We start from the raw sequence: 21262 nt of genomic DNA, 5'->3' as shown, positions 1-21262 counted from the left end.
GTATAGTTAGTCCACCATTTAAATGAAGGCGAAGCTGGTGATAAGCTGAAAATTTTTAGAAATAATATGCAAATGGTAAAAAGGAAAATAAAGATGCAGTCTGATTGCTCTTAAACTATTCTTTCTTTCTGAGCTATCTAAGAGCCTGCTTTACTCATAATTAATCAAGAATTACTTTTATTAGATATAAATTTAGATAACTGCTGTGAAATGGCAAATATCTCATAAATTTCAGTTTTAAAAAAGGTAACACCCCCCATCTCCCCTCCCCCTTTTTGATATGCTCTAGGTGAGGGGTTGTGGGCTCCTCTTTCTTTTTGTTTTTTTGTCTTTTGATTGCGCATATTATGGTCTTTATATCATTACTGGGTTCTCTGATGACGATGGTGATTGTATTGTTTTGCAATGTTCATAGCTGCTTTTGTTTGCATCTGTATTTCTTGTATGCCCTTTGTTACTCTGGTTGACCTCAATAAACAAGATTAAAAAAAAAAAAAAAAGGTAACATGTAGAAATTAGAGGTCTGCAAGGGAACGGCGATCGCGGTAATCCCCCTTAACCCATGGGACTCCCACGGGGACCCCCTCTGGCCCACAGGACTCCCATGGGGACCCTCCTCTAGCCAATGGGACTCCCACGGGGATGGAAAGCTTTGGAAGCAGGGCTCGTCCATATAATATAATGGACACGTCAGCCTTAGTAAAAGAGGGGGTTTATAAGTTAATTACCTGAACAGAAAACAATAAAAGGGTTCCACCAAAGAGATTCCACAAGGAAAACAGCAGCGCAAACACAAAAGAAACTTGGAATTGATGAACCTGTCAGAAGTAATTGCTGCTTTTTATGGGGACGGGTGAGGATGGAGAGGATCCTGGCGGGGACGGGCGGGGATGGAGAGGATCCTGGTGGGGACGGGCGGGGATGGGTGGGATTTCTGTCCCCGCGCAACTCTCTAGTAGAAATAAAACAAAATAAGAAAAATCTAAGTGATACAGCATGGTTAGATTAGCTTTGGAAGGTAACCCTTCTTCAGATCAAAGATAAGCAGATTAAGGGGTCCTTTTACTAAGGTGCGCTAACTGTTTTAGCATGCACTAAACACTAACGCATCCATTATATTCTATGGATTTTTTGCATTATTAGTATGCGCTAAAATGGTTAGCGCACCTTAGTAAAAGAGGGGGGTAAGTGGTTTTATACCTTTTTGAGTCCCTGTCTCCCACCCTCCCCTCCCTGTAAGACTGGCATTTGAATACTTTGATGTTTTATTTTTTTATACTGATAGCTATCTTTCCCCCTCTTTTACTAAGGTGCGCTAATTAGACTAACATGCACGCGTTAGCATTCGATTAGCATGTTCTAATCGGTTAGCGCACTTTAGTAAAAGAGAGCCTAAGTTTACTTAGCTTTGCTGTGTAAGGGACTGTTCTACCAACATGACTCATGTTTCACATTTTAGCAGTATCAAGGTTTGTCCCCTCTGTTGTCCTTCTGCATTCTTTGCAGCTATTGAAGAATGCAGAGGGATAACAGAAGGGACAAACCTTCATACAGCTGGATTGTGAAACATGAATCACATCGATAGAACAGTCTCTTATGCGGCAAAAGGTTTTTTTTTTTTTTTTTACCTTTTTGAGTTAATTGAAATTTATGAGATATTTGCCATGTTTACGTTTTTGTATGGAAGTGTATTCAAATATTGGTGGGATTGGTGAAGAAAGGATATGTAAATCCCTAGTGAACACGAAAGTTTAAATCGCGAAGGGGTGGCATCGCTGAGATCCTTGAAGAAAATTAAAGAGTATTCAAGAGAAATTTTTGTGAGTTGATTGATTGTATGAGTTTGATTGGATGATCAACACTTGATTAATGTATTATTAAGTGGTCATTTTATCTGGATAACATATTTTATGTCATTAACAATATAAAGTGTGCACTTTTCAATACAGTTACAGCACTTTTCCCAAGTCTGAATGCCTGTAGATAAGATATTCCAATAGAGTTTTTTTCTTCCCTCTCCAAAATTCCCTTCTTTTCTAAACTTCTAGAAATTGGATCATACAAACTCTTCTTGGATAAATCTTTCATCTTATATCCTTACCAAGCAGGTTTTGGAAAAGACCTCGTAAATCCTTGTAACTTCATTTTATAATGCTGATAGTAACATAGTAACATAGTAACATAGTAGATGATGGCAGATAAAGACCCGAATGGTCCATCCAGTCTGCCCAACCTGATTCAATTTAAATTTTTTTTTTTTTTTTCTTCTTAGCTATTTCTGGGCGAGAATCCAAAGCTTTACCCGGTACTGTGCTTGGGTTCCAACTGCCGAAATCTCTGTTAAGACTTACTCCAGCCCATCTACACCCTCCCAGCCATTGAAGCCCTCCCCTGCCCATCCTCCTCCAAACGGCCATACACAGACGCAGACCGTACAAGTCTGCCCAGTAACTGGCCTAGTTCAATCTTTAATATTATTTTCTGATTCTAAATCTTCTGTGTTCATCCCACGCTTCTTTGAACTCAGTCACAGTTTTACTCTCCACCACTTCTCTCGGGAGCGCATTCCAGGCATCCACCACCCTCTCCGTAAAGTAGAATTTCCTAACATTGCCCCTGAATCTACCACCCCTCAACCTCAAATTATGTCCTCTGGTTTTACCATTTTCCTTTCTCTGGAAAAGATTTTGTTCTACGTTAATACCCTTTAAGTATTTGAACGTCTGAATCATATCTCCCCTGTCTCTCCTTTCCTCTAGGGTATACATATTCAGGGCTTCCAGTCTCTCCTCATACGTCTTCTGGCGCAAGCCTCCTATCATTTTCGTCGCCCTCCTCTGGACCGCCTCAAGTCTTCTTACGTCTTTCGCCAGATACGGTCTCCAAAACTGAACACAATACTCCAAGTGGGGCCTCACCAATGACCTGTACAGGGGCATCAACACCTTCTTCCTTCTACTGACTACGCCTCTCTTTATACAGCCCAGAATCCTTCTGGCAGCAGCCACTGCCTTGTCACACTGTTTTTTCGCCTTTAGATCTTCGGACACTATCACCCCAAGGTCCCTCTCCCCGTCCGTGCATATCAGCTTCTCTCCTCCCAGCATATACGGTTCCTTCCTATTATTAATCCCCAAATGCATTACTCTGCATTTCTTTGCATTGAATTTTAGTTGCCAGGCATTAGACCATTCCTCTAACTTTTGCAGATCCTTTTTCATATTTTCCACTCCCTCTTCGGTGTCTACTCTGTTACAAATCTTGGTATCATAGTTCTTCTCTAGACTAGTACTCTTCAGTTGCAGGTATTCTCATTGATCCCTCCCTATCGAGAGTAAAGGCCAAGGCAGAGAAGCTCGCATCCTGGAGATGAATGTGTGGCTGCATGTATGATGTCGTTAAGAGCATTACGGCTTTCTGGACCATGGAATGATTTTCACAGGGCTGCTGAGTAAGGATGGTGTGCATCTATCAAAGAAGTTTCTTCAGCAGCAGACTGGCTAACCTACTGGAGGGTTTTAAACTAGCATCATTGAGGCAGGGTGATCAAATCCCCCAATTGAGTATAAGCCCTCAGGTAACCAAATCACTAAGGGCTCCTTTTACTAAGCTGCAATAGCAGTTTTAGCGTGCGCTAAATTGCTGCGCAGGCTAGATGCTAACGCCAGCATTGAGCAGGCGTTAGTTCTAGCCGCGTAGCGCTGGTTTAGCGTGCGCGGCAATTCTGAGCGCTAAAAACGCTATCGCAGCTTAGTAAAAGGAGCCCTAAATACCTCTGCACAAATAGGACAAAGGGACAGTATCTGGAAAGCAGTATATACTAATGCTCAAAGTATGTAAAACAAGGTTCTGGATCTAGATGCTGTGTTGGTAGAGGCTGAGCTGGATTTAGTGGCTATCACAGAGACGTAGTTCACAGAGAACCATGTCTAGGATATAGTTATACTGGGCTATAATATGTTCAGGAAAGACAGGGTAGGAAGAAAGGAGGGGAAGTTACGTTATATGTTAAGGATCATATTAAAGCCAAACAATTGCAGGATCTACAGGGTAAGAGGCACCATGGATCAAGCTATGACCCTATTGTCTAGAACAGTGTTCTTCAACCTTTTTACACCTATGGACCGGCAGAAATAAGAGTTATTTTGTGGACCGGCATCAGTCCGTGGATCGGCGGTTGAAGAACACTGGGCTAAGTCGTGGGCAAGACCCCGCCCATCTCTATCCAATATCCACCCCAGGCCCCGCCCCTATAATAGTACTAATTATAGCACTATTTTTCCCATTCATTTTTCACAGATACACAATATAATCTTATTAACAACACATAATAGTTAACCACAAAATTAAACTACACAAAGCACAGTGACAGCAGATGTAAATTCTCAAAATTGACATAATTCAATCACTAAATTCAAAAATAAAATCATTCCCCCCTACCTTTGTTGTCTCCCTCCCTCTGTCCTCATCTGCACAAGCCTCAAACACTTTAATAAGTGTTTGATGCTTGTGCAGTTAAGGCAGAACTTACAGGAATGGGGCAGGGACGGGATGGGAAAATGAGTTCCCACGGGGATGGGGAAAAATTTGTCCCCGTGTCATTCTCTACATAGAAGTTAACCAAGCAGCAGCTGATATTCAGACTGGTGCCAGGTTAGCTTGGTAAAATAGCCTTTTTGGTGTCCTAATTTTATGTGCTTGCTTAATTGGTCAGTGGACCGAACAATGCTGCTAACCAGTTAAGTTCCAGCTCCACACTGGCTCTGCCAATGGACTGTGCCAGCACTAACTAGACTGTGCTGTGGCAGTCAGAGCTGGTATGCACTGGCAGTGGCTGGTTGCGCTGCAGAATAAGGCCAGTCAGCCCACTCAGCATGGTACAAGCATGCAGGAACCTCTTCTATCTAAACCACACTGAATATTGACCCCTTAGATTGCAAGCCTTCTGGAGACAGGAAAATACTGATTGCATCTGAAAATAACTCTCCTTGAGCTAGTATTGAAAAGACATAAGCTAAATCCAAAGCCCCTGCATGCATTTACAATGTACCCTGTTATTGCTGCCTCATTGCTGCTGTCTTTCAAACTGATGCCGTCTAAAATGGTTGGCACTAAGAATCTGCTGTACAAGAAAATGGTTATGCCTTTGGTTAGGAAAATAGCAACTGGGCTGGAATGATAAACTTCTCCTATCTATGGAAAAGTCTCCTTCTTATCGCTCACTCTGCTGGCTTCTAACTACTTCCAAGTGAGTTTGGAGTCTCCACGCTCCCTATTCTTAAGGGCTCCATTCCAAGAGTCATTTTGAACAGTGCTATCCTTCAGTGTTCTCAGAGTCATACATGTTTCATTATATGTGCCTGCTCTGGTGTTTCCGTCGTTATTCAGATTATTCAGTGTCTCTTTCTCGGGTTCTCATTGTTAAAGGCTTCATTAAAAGGATGGGTATTTACTCTGTCGTATTAGATATTGAAAGTGATTTGGATAGAACTACTTAATTATTTGCAAGTAATGTAATCATACCTTATAGGATCGCATTTAAATATTATACTAGGGCAAATAGACCTTTTAAATGCAAAACTTCAAGAAGCCTAGCGTGTCTTCGTTTTTCCTTGTTCAAATCAGTTCAGTTCACTTAGTAATCAAGTGGCATGCAGAATGTTAATTAGGGCTTACTTTATTTATTTCCATTGCACTTTCATGTGCTTCCTAGCAACTATTTAGGCCCACCAGTGCTTTTAGTCACTCGTTCTTTTATAGAAAATAAAGGAATTTTGCCTCTAAGATGATTAGAAGTAGCTTGCTTATTCATGTTCAAACTCGCCTAAGGCAGTCTCCAAGAATGCTGAACTGGTTTCAGCAGAAAAAAAAAATCTTTTGTTTGAATTATTTCAGTCGTCATCTTTTTATGTTACATTTTTACTAAAAATAAGTATTGCATTTTATAATATAGTTGTTTCCTTTAATACAGAACCAAAGAAAATGGCGCGGGTGAAGACTGTATGTCCAGTCAGTCAATTCATACCAACTGATCAGATCTCAGATATTGTCTGTTTGTCCTATGCTTTTTTGAAATCAGGCACCATCATTGTTTCTACCTTCTCCACTATGAGATTGTTCCATATATCTACTATACTGCCCTTTCTGTTAAAATATATTTTCTTAGTTAAGAGCATAAGAACAGCCATACTAGGTCAGACCTACGGTCCATTTAGCCTAGTATCCTGTTTACAACAGGGGCCAATCCAGATTACAGTACCTGGCAGAAACCCAAACAAAAGCAACATTCCATGTTACTGAACTAAGGCAAACAGTGGCTCCCCAACCCCCCATGTCTGTCTCAATAGCAAACAATGGACTTTTCCTCCAATGAGAGGCTAGAGAAACTGGGCCTCTTCTTCCTTGAGAAGAGAAGACTGAGAGGGGACATGATCAAAATATTCAAGATATTGAAGGGAATTGACTTAGTAGAGAAAGAGAGACTATTTACCCTCTCCAAGGAGAAGAGAACGAGAGGGCACTTGCTGAAGTTAGAAGGGAAAAGATTCCGTACAAACGTAAGGAAGTTTTTCTTCACCCAGAGAGTGGCAGAAACCTGGAATGCTCTTCTGGAGGCTGTTATGGGGGAAAACACCCTTCAGGGATTCAAGACAAGGGTTGGATAAGTTCCTACTGCAACAGAACATATGCAGGTAAGTCTAGACTCTAATAGGGCACTGGTCTTTGACCTAAAGGCCACCGCATGAGTGAACTGCTGGGCACGATGGACCACTGGTCTGACCCAGCAGTGGCAATTCTTATGTTCTTAACTTGTCCAAACCTTTCTTAAACCCAGCTACGCTAACCACTGTAACCGCATCCTCTGGCAATGAGTTTTAGAGCTTAATTATTCTTTGAAAAAACAAAAAATTCCTCCTATTTTTTTTTTTTTAAGTATTTCCATCTAATTTCATCGAGTAGCTTCTGGTTTTTGTACTTTTTGAAAGGATGAAAAATCGATTCACTCTTACTTGTTCTATACTACTCAGGATTTTATAGACCTTGATTATACCTCCCCCCTCAACTATCCTGAGTTAGTTATTTTACCAAGAAGCAGGACTGACACAGGTAGGTAGACAAGTGGGTAATGTTATCCAGCCACACCAAGAGGGAGCCAACATCCCAAAATTCAGAACTAGGTATAAAAATCTGCTCAGTCCTTTACTTTTTTTAAATTCTGTTTTGCTGAATGGATATGAAAACAAAGCTTTCCCATTAGTGAGGAGCTCTACTTTGCAGTTGTCTTTGGACATTTTGTCATCTTTTTTTAACATTTGTAATTTAAAACCTGTAGAAAGTAACATGCATATCTGCACAGGAAGGTACAAATTGCTCAGGATAGCATAACCTTCCCTTTTTTTATCATTTTTAAAAAAATCTTTATTAATTTTCAAAACTAATACAAAGTGCCAAGAATTATACAGACATTAATAATCAACGTAAGCACTTAAACTCCATCAATAACAATGCAAAAGAAAAATATCCCTCCCTTTTTTTATCATTTTCAATTATTACTGTATTTGGTTTTCTTTTTTTTAAACTATGTCACAGATGGCATTCTTATCCTGCTCCTACCGCTGCAGAAAGATTCAGATCTATGACACATATTCCAGATGCCTTATTTGTCTTGGTGTAGTCCATAAGCAGGCTGAATGTAAACCTGCATGGTGCTATCTGTAAGCTTTTTCCCCTAGAGGAGAAATTGCTGTGCCTTTGTTGTGAATCCCAGCACTGTGAAAAGATGTTCCTATGAATCTGAAAATATTGTCTTAGTAGGTTACATAAGAACATAAGAATAACCTTACTGGGTCAGACCAAAGGTCCATCAAGCCCAGTAGCCTGTTCTCACGGTGGCCAATCCAGGCCCCTAGTATCTGGCCAAAACCCAAGGAGTAGCAACATTCCATGCTACTCCTTGGGTTTTGACTAGGTACTATGGACCTGGATTGGCCACCGTGAGAATGGGCTACTGGGTTTGATGGACCTTTGGTTTGACCTAGTAAGGCTAGTCTTATGTCTGGAGTCATTATGAAGCATTGAAAAGACAAAGCTCAATATTGAAAAGTGTGATGTTCATCTGTGCAGTTGTTCAGGATTGTTCTTGGATGTTCAGGGGAAGCCTATGGGTATGAAAGATAATAGGGGGGAGGAGTCACAAGTTTAAAAGCTCACCTAGATGATTGGATATCTCACACTATCAACCTTATCACAAGTATTACAGATTTGTACTTAAGAGACACAGCCTTTGAGCACAAGTATAAATATATTTTGTGCTATCTGCACCTTGTAAAAGACTATTTGCCAAGATCACAGAAGTTGCCTAAGTTTAGTACTCTCCACACAGGCCACCTTGGCATCCTTCTAGCACAATTTGTGACAGCTTTGTTCAAGAGCAAATTATGCTGAGACCTGTGCAGAGCCAACATTACCATCATCTTGTTCTACAATCATAGCAAAGCCATCCAAACTGTCATATCCTGTGCAGTGATGTTCAGAATTCAGATCAACCTTCAGTGGAGTCTACTTTAGTTTTGGCCACAGTAGCTGATGAGTCTTCTTCATCAATTTTGCTTTCTCTATCAGAGAAGAAGCACATTTTTGCAAAAGATATTTAATGATTTTGTCAAGGGCTACTATATGGATTTTTCACCAATTCCTTATCACAAGAAAGGCTTAGCACAAGCATCTTGATCTGTAGGCATTATTCCTGCACAGTTTAGCTGTCAACCCACCAGTGGCTTGTGGCGACATTTCTAACAGGGGATTCAGTAGATGAGCTAAACCAGGGGTGATCAATCTTAGCCCTCGTCAAGTCAGGTTTTTAGTATTTCCATAATGAATATGCTCAAAATCTATTTACTTACAATGGAGGCAGTGCATGAAAATAATCTAATGTATATTCATTGGAGAAATCTGAAAACCCGACTAGAATGAGGCTCTCGAGGACTGAGTGTTGGACACTCCTGTGCTAAATATTAGTGCAGTACGAATCCAAAGTTAATGTGCTTGCTATTTGTGCTGAACAATGTCATGCCTTGGTCTCTTTCTGAGAGTCACCTACAGTATAACATTTGCTACTTCTCCTTTTGACTTCTGTATTGATGTGAAGAAACTTATTGTAAGTTCTGTATCATGTAGAGGACATGGGATCTGCCCCCTCGGAGCCCAAGCGCGCAGCACCATTAAAATACAAAGTGGCCATATCATTTCAGAGACCATTCAAAGCTCACCAGCATAAACTGAACCACTGCTCCCATCTTGATGTACTCTCTTGCTCCAATGAATGGATAAAGTTGCTTTTCTCCGTGAGTCCAAACAGCTATTGGCACCTTTAGCTGTGTTCCAATTAGGGAGAAATTAATCAACTGGCAAACCACTTAAAGCAGCTTACAAACTTTGCTCTGGAGACGTACTTTGATGTTGTATTAATGTTGGTTGAAGGGGGGGAGGGATAGTTAAGGAAACTTTTGAAGTTTGGTGTCCAATGGTTGCAATCATCTAATGGCTGTAGACAGGGCATGCAGGAGCTTTAAAGAATCCAAGCCCTACAGCAGTGCTTTTTTTTTTTTTTTGCTGTTCAACCAATCAAACTGCAGCAAGCAAAAAGAAGAAGAAGAAAAAATGCCACAACTATAGGGCTGGGATTCTCTAAAGCCCCTGAATCCCTCCTCCTCATCTCATCCAACTTGGTGGCTGATCGCCGTGGTGGGCATAAGTCAGTCTTCAGGTCATGTTCCTCCTGATCATGATTTTCCATCAGGAACTGGGTAGTGTTGTATGAGGCCATCGGCTAGCCCTTGGCGAACATCTTGGCCTGCACTTGGGCAGCCCACAGGTTCTTCTTTTTGTCTAGCTGCTGCTTTTCCTCCCAAGTCAGCTTGAAGTAGGGCTTACAGTCTTCTTGGGTGGACACTGCCAGTGCTTCTTTTTGCCTACCTGCTTCTGTCCTTGCAAACAAGGGGCACACACCTCTGCTTGGCCTGACACCCCAATCCAGGTAGCGCCCCTACTGATGGTGTCCTTTCTATTCCTCTCTTCGCACATCTGGTAGGTCTGGGTTCTAGCTTAGGAGGGGTTGAGAGGACAGTGCTCAGTGGCTCTTCACACATCTCTTTGTCCCATTTCAGCACTTTTGCCCCCTACCATCTTTCTCCCACAGTACTGCTGCTGTCTTGTCATTGGCCAGGGGACAGTCCATAAAAGGCTTTCTATCTGCACCCGAGGGTCCGTTTCTACCTGCACCGGAGGGTCCATTTCCCTGTTGCCCTTCCTGTTGCACAGCTCCTCCAAAGTCGCTGGACAAGCACCATGTAAAGTCTGGGATTCAGTGCCTTGAGGGAATCTCTTAGGAATGTGTGTTTTTGTTTTGTTTTTTTTGTCTTAATTTGATTGGTTGGGCATGCTCAGAAGTTCTGCTAGCCCAACCAATGAAATTAAAACAAAACAAAAACAATACACTTATGGGATTCACTTAAGGTACTAAATTCCTGATGGCATGACGTGCTCCACTACAGCAGAAGCTATGGAAGGGGAGCCTATGCTGTGCTGGCCTGGGATTGATTTGACTGCGCGATGCTGAGGACTGCTTAGGCAGGCATGGAGGAGGAGCCAGGAGTGAACATCCTGTAACCAGGTTAGGAGGAGGAGCTGGGAATGGGCAGCGTACAGTGGTAAGGAAGAACTGGGAGCGAGCAGCTGGCGGTCAGGGCCTTCACTGAATACCCTGAAGGCCCTGACTGCATGTCCCTGCAATCCACTCTTGCAGGCCCATTGGGCTGTTTTTGCTTGGCTTTGGATTCATTCTTTCCTGTTTCTACAGACTCTCCCTGTCATGTCTTCCATATCTAAGCATCAGTAACTGCTCTCCATTGGAGCTGATACTGATATTATCATACTGCATCAAACTCAATAGTATGGATTTTTCTTCTGGAGTATTAGGAAGGAAGAGCTCTCTGGGCGCATACACCATGACACTGTTCAGAGCCACATCTAGTACAGTCTCAGCCTCAATTTGAAAAACCATGTGGAGAAAGCCAGTGAGATTCAGCCTTTGGCACTAATGGTAGTGTTCATGTTCTAAAGCATGAGGATCTTCATCAGCTCCTGTATATCTCCTAGGATCATTCCAGAAGATTGTCCTGCAGAAAACCCACAAATCCAATGATCCTTCCAATGCAACCAGAGCCACTGTGGGATAAAATTCGAGTTTCTTGTTGAATTTAGGAATATCAGAAGAAAAAGGGAAAAAAAAGTTATAGGAAACAGCAAGTCATTAGGTTACCACAGCAACAATACCAAACAGCCACTATCTTAGCTCCTTACTCTGGATTTCAGAATAGCTGTGCTACTTTAGAGTCTGCTTATTGTAACCTGAATAGTTTTCTGTTTTATATGCAAAATTTGATAAGAATGAAAGAAGCACCTGCTATGAGTGAACCCATTAAGGAGAACACTGCCATTCCCAGAGTCATTTTCCTGTACAGAGTTAGTCTCATATTTTTTGAACTCCAGCCACTGTTAAGCTTTTCCAGCAAGCCAATGCTTAGGTAAACACCATCTCTGTTGAAGAAACAGGAAGTGACAGCTGTCATCAAAAAAGAACCAATGCATCTTCATTGCAGCTACATGAATGGTAACCACTGACTAAACTCAACGAATTCCGTCCTTCAGATCTTTCAGTTATGGATAACGTGGCCATTTATTTTTTTCCTCAAAACGGGACATCTACTAAATTTTAGGTAATAGTGTGTATATTCAAGAAAACACATATTTCTTTTTTATTTATTTATCAACTTAACTTTAAATTTACAATTCACATGGATTAAAGAAAAGGAATCATTGCTTACTCCAATTTCTATTAAAGGCACTCCACTACAGATATATCAAAACATTAGGATCTTAGGTATAACATTTGACAATAGATTATCATACCATGACCACATAAGTAATGTGGTCAAATCTACTTTTTTCAGACTACGTCAAATTCGTTCTGTTGCTAAATTCTTATGCGCAAAATCTCTCAATATTCTAATACATTCTTTAGTCATTTCCAAACTTGATTACTGCAATGCCTTATTCAAAGGCTTGTCACAAAAGGAAATCCGACGTCTTCAAATAATTCAGAATGCCGCTATTAAAATTATTCACAAAGCAAAAAAATTTGACCACGTCACACCTTTGCTTAAGGAATCACACTGGCTCCCTATTGTACACCGCATTTTATATAAAATTTGCTTATTAACTTTTAAAACTCTAATATTTCAAACTCCCGCTTTTATTTTTAGAGTTTTAATTCCATATACTACTTCAAGAACACTGAGATCTCAGGACCAACATTTATTGGCCATTCCCTCATTAAGAGTCATCAATACGAGACGCCTCACTATTTTCTCAGTGACTGCTCCCCAGTCTTGGAATGATCTCCCACTTTACTTAAGAGAAGAAAAGAATCTAGACAAATTCAAGACTCAACTTAAAAGTTTCCTTTTTATCGATGCTTTTAACGAATAAATGATCCCTTTTTACTTTTTTGTGCCTTGTTTTTAAGTTCCTTTTCCCACCTAATGTTTTTTCCTTTGTATTTTAAATTTGATATAGATTGTACCCTTTAAAGAACTCCCCTATTGTTTCCATATCGTACTTAGAAATTAATATTTTATTTTGCTTGTGGTTCGTTTTTAAACTATTGTTTGTATATGTAATTCTCTATGTTTTTAAACATTTGTACTATTTTGTACATCGCCTAGAATGTAGAGTAGGCGTTTAATCAAACTATGTAATAAACTTGGAAACTTGGAAACTTGGAATCATACATATTATAAAGAACAAGAATAGCAAATGAAACATTTCCCATCATAAAATAAGGCATTCCTTTCTAGCATACACAAAAGTCCTTAAAGTGTAAGCACTTACTTTTTGCTTTTGAGGTGAAACGCCCTCCCAACACCACAAAATGGTAACAGCCTTTGGCTAAATTCAGCTGAGGAGCGAGTGAGCTAGCAGGCTTCTGACCGACTTGCATGTGTGTGCCGTCTTCGCCGCGCTATCGTCAGATTTTTTTTATTTTTCGCTTCTTTTTTTGAAATTGTTACAGTGGGTTGCTCTCTTTCTGAAAATGTCCCGAAGCTGTGCTTAGTGACAACAGGATAGGCTACCTAAAAGCGGGATGGTCCCGTTCAAAATGGGACGTATGGTCACGTTACTTATGGATCTTCACATTGGTAGGCCACCCCCCTTAAAAACTACATGGTGTAGGGAAATTATGAAAGAGAAAAGAGAAAAATAGCAATCCATCATCAAAACTCTGTATGTTGTTTTAATAGGAACGTGAAGTTCTTTGTGAACTATTTCCTGTAAATCCCTTTAGAGTCATTTTGTACAACATCCGCCAATCTTTTATTAGTAGTTTATTGGTCTGAGGGCTTCTGGCATGTCTTCTTCACTTGCTCTTTTAAATCAGTCTCAAGGCCATACTTCCTGCAGCTTCTTGGATGTTACAGTAGTTCCTACTTGGCCTAGAAAAAGCTATTATAGCTTTTTGACACCATCCCTTCATTTGCAATTTTGATATTACAAATGTTGAAATATTAATAAAACTGCTCCATCTAACTCAGTTTCTTTCATTAGGATCAAACTGTTGCATAGCTGACTGCGTCATGGTTTGCTTTTAATATAGAAAAGTATCAGAAAAATAAACAATTTGTACAACCCTTTGTTCCATGATGCCAGTGCAGTAGTTAAGCTTCTTTGAGTTGTGAGGCAGCCTGCCATAGTTGAGTAAATTGTCTTAATTTATGGCTATAGAAAGATGCTCTGTACTCCAGTCAGCATCATAGCTTATAAAATGCCTGTAGTGTTGTTTGTCCTGCCTGCTGTGGCAGGATGACAAACCTTGCATAGTACTTTTTTTAAGATATTAAAATAAAAATAGAATCTAGTTCAAACTCCCCCTTCCCTTTTACTAAACTACAATAACGGTTATTAGTTCAGGGAGCCACGCTGAATGCTCCATGCTGCTCTCGACCCTCATAGGAACTCTATGAGCGCCAAGAGCTGCGCAGAGCATTCAGCGCAGCTCCCTGCGCTAATAACCGCTATTGCAGTTTAGTAAAAGGGGGGGAGGTGGATTGTTTGCTAAAAGTCAGAATCTTACTTTTTTATTTGCATATTAGATTTGTATATCTGTTAAATTTTTAGTATGCACAGATCTCCACAGTTCTCACACACCTAGTCATAGTTGTTTTCCTTACAATTGCATGTTAAAATAATGCAATAACCATGCTGGATTAATTTAATTCCTTTTTTTTTCATTAGTTAAGGGTAGGAATTTGTAGAAGTTGATGAGGATAAAGTGGAGTTGCGTAATAAATATTTTTGTCCTATGTTCACAGATGAAGGACTGGGAGCAGGATCACAGAGAAACATAGGAATGACAATTAGGCAAACTTCAAACAATTTTCAGACTATTGCCTTCATGAGAAGCTAGCTAAAGAAAAGTAGTCAATGTGATCAGGTCAGATGGGATACAGCTGAAGGTACTGAGGGAACATAGGAAAGTTCTGGTGGCTCCATTGTCTTAGGGTTGCCAGATTTTCCAATCGGAAAATCCAGACCCCCCTAGACCTGCTCCCAGGCCCAATCCAGTTCCACCCATCCCCGCCCTGTAATGCATCCAACATTTTATATCCTTTGATCCTAAGAGATGTGTATCTGCAGTAGGGAGAAAAGCTTTATCAAACTGGCTAGTGGAATGCATATTATACCCTTCCATCTCACTTTTGTGCAACGTCATGAAGAGACCATGCTTTTGGAGAAACAGTTCTGAAGCCCCCCTCTCCCTATTTTATCTGCCTGGATTGCCATAGAAGTCCAAAGACTTACGGCCTCTTTTACAAAGCCGTGCTAGCAGCTGCCGAGTGGCAACAGCCCCGAAGCCCTTTAAATCTCTATAGGTTTCGGGGCCGTTAGCGCAGTGCAGCCGCTAGTGCGGCTTTGTAAAAGAGGCCGTTAATGGAATTCCAGACAACTATCAGCTTTATGATTCTCTATTTGTATGATTGATTTGTCTTGATTGCTGATAGAGTAAAGTTACTTACCTGTAATAGGGGTTCTCCACAGACAGCAGGATATAGTAAATACACAGGTCCACCCTTCATCCTGGGGAATTAACTTTTGAGCTCTACAATAGATTAAGTTGACTCATAAGGTTCAGGAAATCCTGCATATACTCTGAAGTAGAGAATGACTCGGGGACAAATTTGTCCCCATCCCCGCAGGAACTCAAGTTTCCCCATTCCGTCTCCATGAGTTTTGTCGCTGTCTCTGTCCCTACCCCATTCCCATAAGCCAGGGGTGTCAAAGTCCCTCCTCGAGGGCCGCAATCCAGTCAGGTTTTCAGGATTTCCCCAATGAATATACATGAAATCTATTAGCATACCATGAAAGCAGTGCATGCAAATAGATCTCATGCATATTCATTGGGGAAATGTTGAAAACCCGACTGGACTGTGGCCCTCAAGGAGGGACTTTGACACCCCTGCCGTAAGCTGTACCTTAACCGCACAGACCTAGGACACTTATGATTGTAAAGTGTTTGAGGCTTGTGCAGATGAGGACGGAGCTTGCAGGAACGGGGCAGGGACAGGAAAAGAACTCGACGGGACAGGAAAATGAGTTCCTGCGAGGACGGGGAAAAATTTGTCCCTGGGTCATTCTCTACTCTGAAGGTGCCCTTTTGAGCTCCGAGAGAGCTCATGTGGGTGCTTTCAAATGATGTTGACTACTCATCTTGTTTCATACAGAGAAATGCTAATGCTGTCTACCTTATGCTTCTGGTTGTTTACTCTGGCCAGCAACATCTATCAATGACATTCTAGAGTCAACTGGGTAATTCACTTTTTGACTTGGATTTGTTTTTTTAACTTAATTATAGCATTCATATTCTGCTATATTCTATTTTAAGGTTCAAAGCGGATTATTGGTTCATTCAAAATATTTTTTTATCCTGCTTTTGTCTTTGTATTTATGGGCTTGTTTATACAGGTCTTTCTACAGCAGAAATTAGAAGGGATTATCTGTGTCCCAGTTTTCCATCCAGGCCCATTGCTAATCCGTTGAACAACAATGTGAAATTGATAACAATGTGTAAGTATATTTGACAATGAAATGACTTGTGCTGGTTGCTAATGTGTTTGTGTTCTTTTCCGTTCACAGTCTCTAATATTTGATGAAGTTGATCTGTCAGATGCCAGCGTAGCTGAGTCAAGCACAAAAAATGTCAACAACAGCTTCACGGTATGATAAGATTTTCATAAATATACCTCAAAAGCTGCAGAAAGACCGTTACTAAGACAATATAGAAAGCCTTTGAGAGACTTGCTAATTAGTCTTCTGCAGTTTCTTGGCACCCTTTTACTGCGCTGTTTGATGTTATAAAATGAGGCATCGTTCTTCTATCATTGATAGATCCATTCTATTGCGTATGAAATTAGCACAATTATCACTGTTTAGGTTCTCAGTTATGCTTTTTAAATATTTTAATTTTTTTTTCTTTCAAAATTGTTCCCAAATACTTTAGCCTTAATTTTTCAAAAGCTCTTGTTTCACCACTGTATAGTTTTGAGGTGATATTTCAGTTGTCAAAGGCCTGTGTTGGTTAGCATCTCCTTTGTAGTTAAAGCATTTACAGCAGGAGCAGGAAGAAGGTGATAATTGGAAAATTCAGTTTGTCTGTCATAATATGAAAAGTCTGCAGAGAAGTGTTCCTCATGTATCATTACAGTAGATAATGGTTCCCACCCTTCAAATGGCAGGAAATGGCTTATCACTGAACCTAGGTCTCTTCAAATAAACCCTCCTTTTACAAAGCCGTGAGAAATATCCAAACTCCTAAATAAGCATCCCCCTTAGGTATCCATTTAACCTTCTCCTAAAAAAGCATCTCCCTTAGGTATCCACTTAACTGATTCCTTCAAAGTTAGGTATCTTTCTTCAGTTGCCTATATTGTTTTCCCCACTGAACCTTGTAACTACTTGAACCCTGTCAAGTTATTCTATCGATAAATCCAGATATCTTATACTTGTATTTCTATACCACAACATGTAATTTACTTAAATCGTTGTAATGTAATTCTCTCGGTAATGTCCTGATCTCTTTTAACTGTAATCAGCTTAGAACCGCAAGGCACAGGCGGAATAGAAATCACAAATGTAATGTAATTGTGGAAAATACATGTTCAAACAACCTTTGATACTTTTTAGCCAGCATCCAGGGGTATATTGGTAATGGGCAAAGGAGGGCCTACTACTTTCAAAAGCTTAGGTATCCTCATCCTCTCATCCATCCTAGAATTCCCAGGGTTCTCATTCCCTCCAGAGGCAGCAGAGGACTAGAATTCCCAACCAAGAGGGTGGGAGGTCGCCTTCCGTCAGGAGGGGTTGGGCTCCCTCCTGCCGTTTTGTCTAGGTTGGTGGGGGGTCACTTGGGCAGGAGGAGTTGGGCTCCCTCCTGCCGGTATTGTTTTTTGGAGGGGGGGTGTTGCCTCAGCAGGAGGGTTTGAGTTCCCTCCTGCTGGTATTTGAGGGAGTCGAGGGGGTTTTGGGGCTCACGCCTCGGCAGGGGTTGGGCTTCCTCCTGCCGGTATTGTCGGGGGGTGGATTGCGATCTCTCCTGCCGCTATCGTGATCCTCCCCAAACTGCCGCGAATCGCGGCAGGAGAGATGACCAATCTCTCCTACCACGGTTCGTAGCAGTTTGGGGGGATCATGACAAACGGCAGGAGAAATTAGGCATGTCTTCTGCTGCAGTCATTGCGGGGGAGGGAGGGGGGAGATTTAATGTGGAGCTTTAATGTGGAGAAATGTAAAGTTATGCACATAGGGAAAGGGAACCTGATGTTCAACTACACGAAGGGGGGGATGACATTGGGAAAAGGCAACCTAGAAAAGGACTTGGGGGTTTTGGTGGATAAAACAATGAAACCGGCAGCACAATGCGTAGCGGCCTCAAAAAAGGTGAACAGAATGTTGGGCATTATCAAAAAAGGTATCACTACCAGAACCAAGGAAGTTATCCTCCCGCTGTACAGGGCAATGGTGCGACCGCATCAGGAGTACTGCGTCCAGTACTGGTCACCGTACCTAAAGAAAGATATGGCGATACTCGAGAGGGTCCAGAGAAGAGCAACAAAAATGATAAAGGGCATGGAAAACCTCTCGTATGCTGAGAGGCTGGAGAAGCTGGGTCTCTTTTCCCTGGAAAAGCGGAGACTTAGAGGGAATATGATAGAAACTTTTAAGATCATGAAGGGTATAGTGAAGGTAGAGAGAGACAGATTCTTCAGACTGGCGGGGGCAACAAAAACTAGAGGGCACTCAAAAAAATTGAAGGGAGATAGGTTCAGAACAAATGCTAGGAAGTTCTTCTTCACCCAGAGGGTGGTGGACACCTGGAATGCGCTTCCAGAGGGGGTGGTTGAGCAGAGTACAGTTTTGGGTTTCAAAAAGGGATTGGATGAGTTCCTGAAGGGTAAGGGAATCCAGGGGTACAATTAGAGGGTTACTATACAAGACAAAATGCTCTTGAGTAATAGATCACTACAGGTCATTGACCTGGGGGGCCTCCGTGGGAGCGGACTGCTGGGCATGATGGACCTATGGTCTGACTCGGCAGAGGCAATGCTTATGTGCTTATGTGCATTGTTGTTTTTGACAGATGCCGGTTACAGAATCCAGCTTTTAGGTGAAGGACTGGCTCCTCCCTCGCCTAAAAGGTCTTGTTTTGGGCGTTTGCGATTTGGCCAATTTTTGGGTTAATAATGTGTTCTAAGGTTAGATGTAGTGGTGGTCTGGGCGATTAAATTGCTGAACGTAGAGGTAGGCCATTCTTAAAAATACCTCAATTTGAACGTTTTTTTTTTGAGAATGGACATTTTCCCTGCTGCTACTTTCAAAGTTTAGGGCCTTAGGCCAAAAGGGAACTTAGATGGGTTTTTTGATTATGCCCCTCATAGTATCTATATTTAATTTCTGTTCATCAGAATGCATCATCAGCTGTTAATGTTGTGCTTGATATGCCACAGAGCAACATATGTTAGGGTGAAATGAAAGATACTGAATTATTTTCCATGCCCATGTTGGAATGAAAAATGCAAGTTTAATAGCCACATAGACCTTGATATGTGTTGTAATGTCAATTACGGATTTTTGTTTCTGATTTTTGAATTATTTTGTGGCTGTTGTAACACGCCTAAAAATAGGCGGGATTTAAATATTTACATAACATTTTTGACTGAGATCAGATACCATTGCTCTGTAGAGTGCATTATCCCCCTCTTTTGGCGTGCTAGCCAATTTAGCGCATGCGAAACGCTAACCCGTCCATTATATTTTATGGACGCGTTAGCATTTACTGTGCCTTAGTATAAGGACCCCCTATATGTTGCTATACATTTAAGCACAATACTCAGGATGGGAATAAGCTCTCACTGCTATTTCTCAGTGATCAAGTAGATTCTGCAATAGTTTTCATCCACTTCCATTGCTTACAGGAAGTACTTATGCAGTTTAATAGAACTGAGAAGAAATCTGGTTGGAGACAAGACGGTGGTGTAGTGTCGATGCTGTGTTAATTGCTCCTGCTGCTGATAATATATATCTTACCCGTTTTGGCGGGTTTAACTTGGATTCAATATGCCTAAAAGGAGAGGAAGAATTGCTGCTTCAGCCCAGCAGCGTGAACCTATCTTGATGCGGCTGGAGGTTATCATGGGCTTCTTCACTTCCTCACCAAGGGGTGAACTGGCTGCACTGGAACAGAGAGAGTGTTCGGTGCTCGGGAGCGAACTCTCGCTTAGTCCCGCGGGTCCAGCGCCTCCCCTGCAGCCGCGAGATTGGGAAATGTCGGGAGCTGAGCAGGGACAGAACTCAGTGTTGCCTGCAATGCTTGAGGGCTTGACAATGCCTCAATCAGAATCGGCTGGGACATCGAGGGCAAAGAAGGCAGAAGAATTAACAGTACGAGAAGGGCAGATTCCTACGGTCCCTTCTCTGGTATGACCAGCAGTGATTACTTTGGAGTCAATATGGACGGCATTGAATTTCCTCCATAAACTCTGTGTTGGAACCCTTCCCCTGGTCAACAATCAGGCTCAGAGAATTGATAAATTAGAAGGGGAAGTAAAAACTCAGGGTGAAAAAGTTGTTCACTTGGACCAGCAGGTCCAAGGATTATAATCATCTCAACAATCTATAATTCAGGATAGATTGCTCTTTGCTAGGAAAGTGGAAAATTTTGAGAATTATACTAAGTCTCTGAATCTTACGATACTGACCTTTCCTAGAATGTTGACAATTTCTTCAAAAAATTTGTTCTATAAATTTTTGAAGGAAGTATTCAAGTACCCTGAGAATGGACTTCCTCTGCTTCATAAAATATATATTTTTGCCAGTATAAAAAAACAATCCTCTACTCCAGGGGTTCTACCTGAGGCTTCAGATGCTATTAATATTACAGATATCCTGGAAACCTCAGAGAATGAGGTCATTAGTCGAGTGACTCTTCTGGTGACATTCGTTTTCCATCAGGATAAGGAGGCCAAGACTATTTTTTAGACTTAGAGAGGTGTCCTTTTTGAAGCAAGATTTCCATGTTTCCAGATATCTCGAAAACAACCCAGACCAGGAGAAAGAAGTTCCTTGAATTAAAAGAACATGTGATTTCATTGGGAGCAAAATTTCAAATTAGATATCCCTGTAAATGTATGATCCATTTGGATCAGAATTCCTATGTATTCTTTGAACCCTCCCAGTTGTAATTTTTTCTTGAAGGGAAAGGGATACCAATGCATAGTGCTTCGGTGTGAGGCAATCCTAAATGACTCCAAGTAGAAAGGTCCAGTTAATAATTTGAGGAAGTATCACTACCAGTGTGGGTTTGTTGTTTTTTGTTTTTTTTTTTCATTTTATTGTTATAATTCTCTCTAAGATGTGAATTGTCTCCCTCCTCTATGTGGGCTATTATAAGAGTTTCGAGTATGTTAATTCTCTAGGGTCTAATGGCCTGTGATGTGTTTTCATTTGTATAATTTGAGGGTAAAACTATTTCTGTTACAAAATGTTTCATTTGTGTATACAAATCATTAAATAAATAAATAAGAACTGAGAAGAGAGTGGGATGCAGACGTGAAAAACTAAACATTGGAAATTGGTTACATAGATAAGTAAT

At 41.1% G+C, this 21262-nt stretch overlaps 1 protein-coding gene across 1 annotated transcript in view; it reads left to right on the top strand.

Annotated features, from left to right (window-relative positions):
• DGKH (diacylglycerol kinase eta) overlaps window positions 1-21262 on the top strand; it is a 445542-nt gene that overhangs the window by 232299 nt on the left and 191981 nt on the right. The window contains exon 4 of the mRNA XM_033948015.1: window positions 16252-16332. Coding sequence (XP_033803906.1) covers window positions 16252-16332 — 81 coding nt within the window. The remainder of the gene's footprint in view (window positions 1-16251; window positions 16333-21262) is intronic.

This window comes from Geotrypetes seraphini, chromosome 6 (genome assembly GCF_902459505.1).
Source record: "Geotrypetes seraphini chromosome 6, aGeoSer1.1, whole genome shotgun sequence".
Classification (NCBI taxonomy): domain Eukaryota; kingdom Metazoa; phylum Chordata; class Amphibia; order Gymnophiona; family Dermophiidae; genus Geotrypetes; species Geotrypetes seraphini.
Note: the sequence above shows the minus strand (reverse complement) of the source record. Positions and strands in the feature narration are given on the sequence as shown.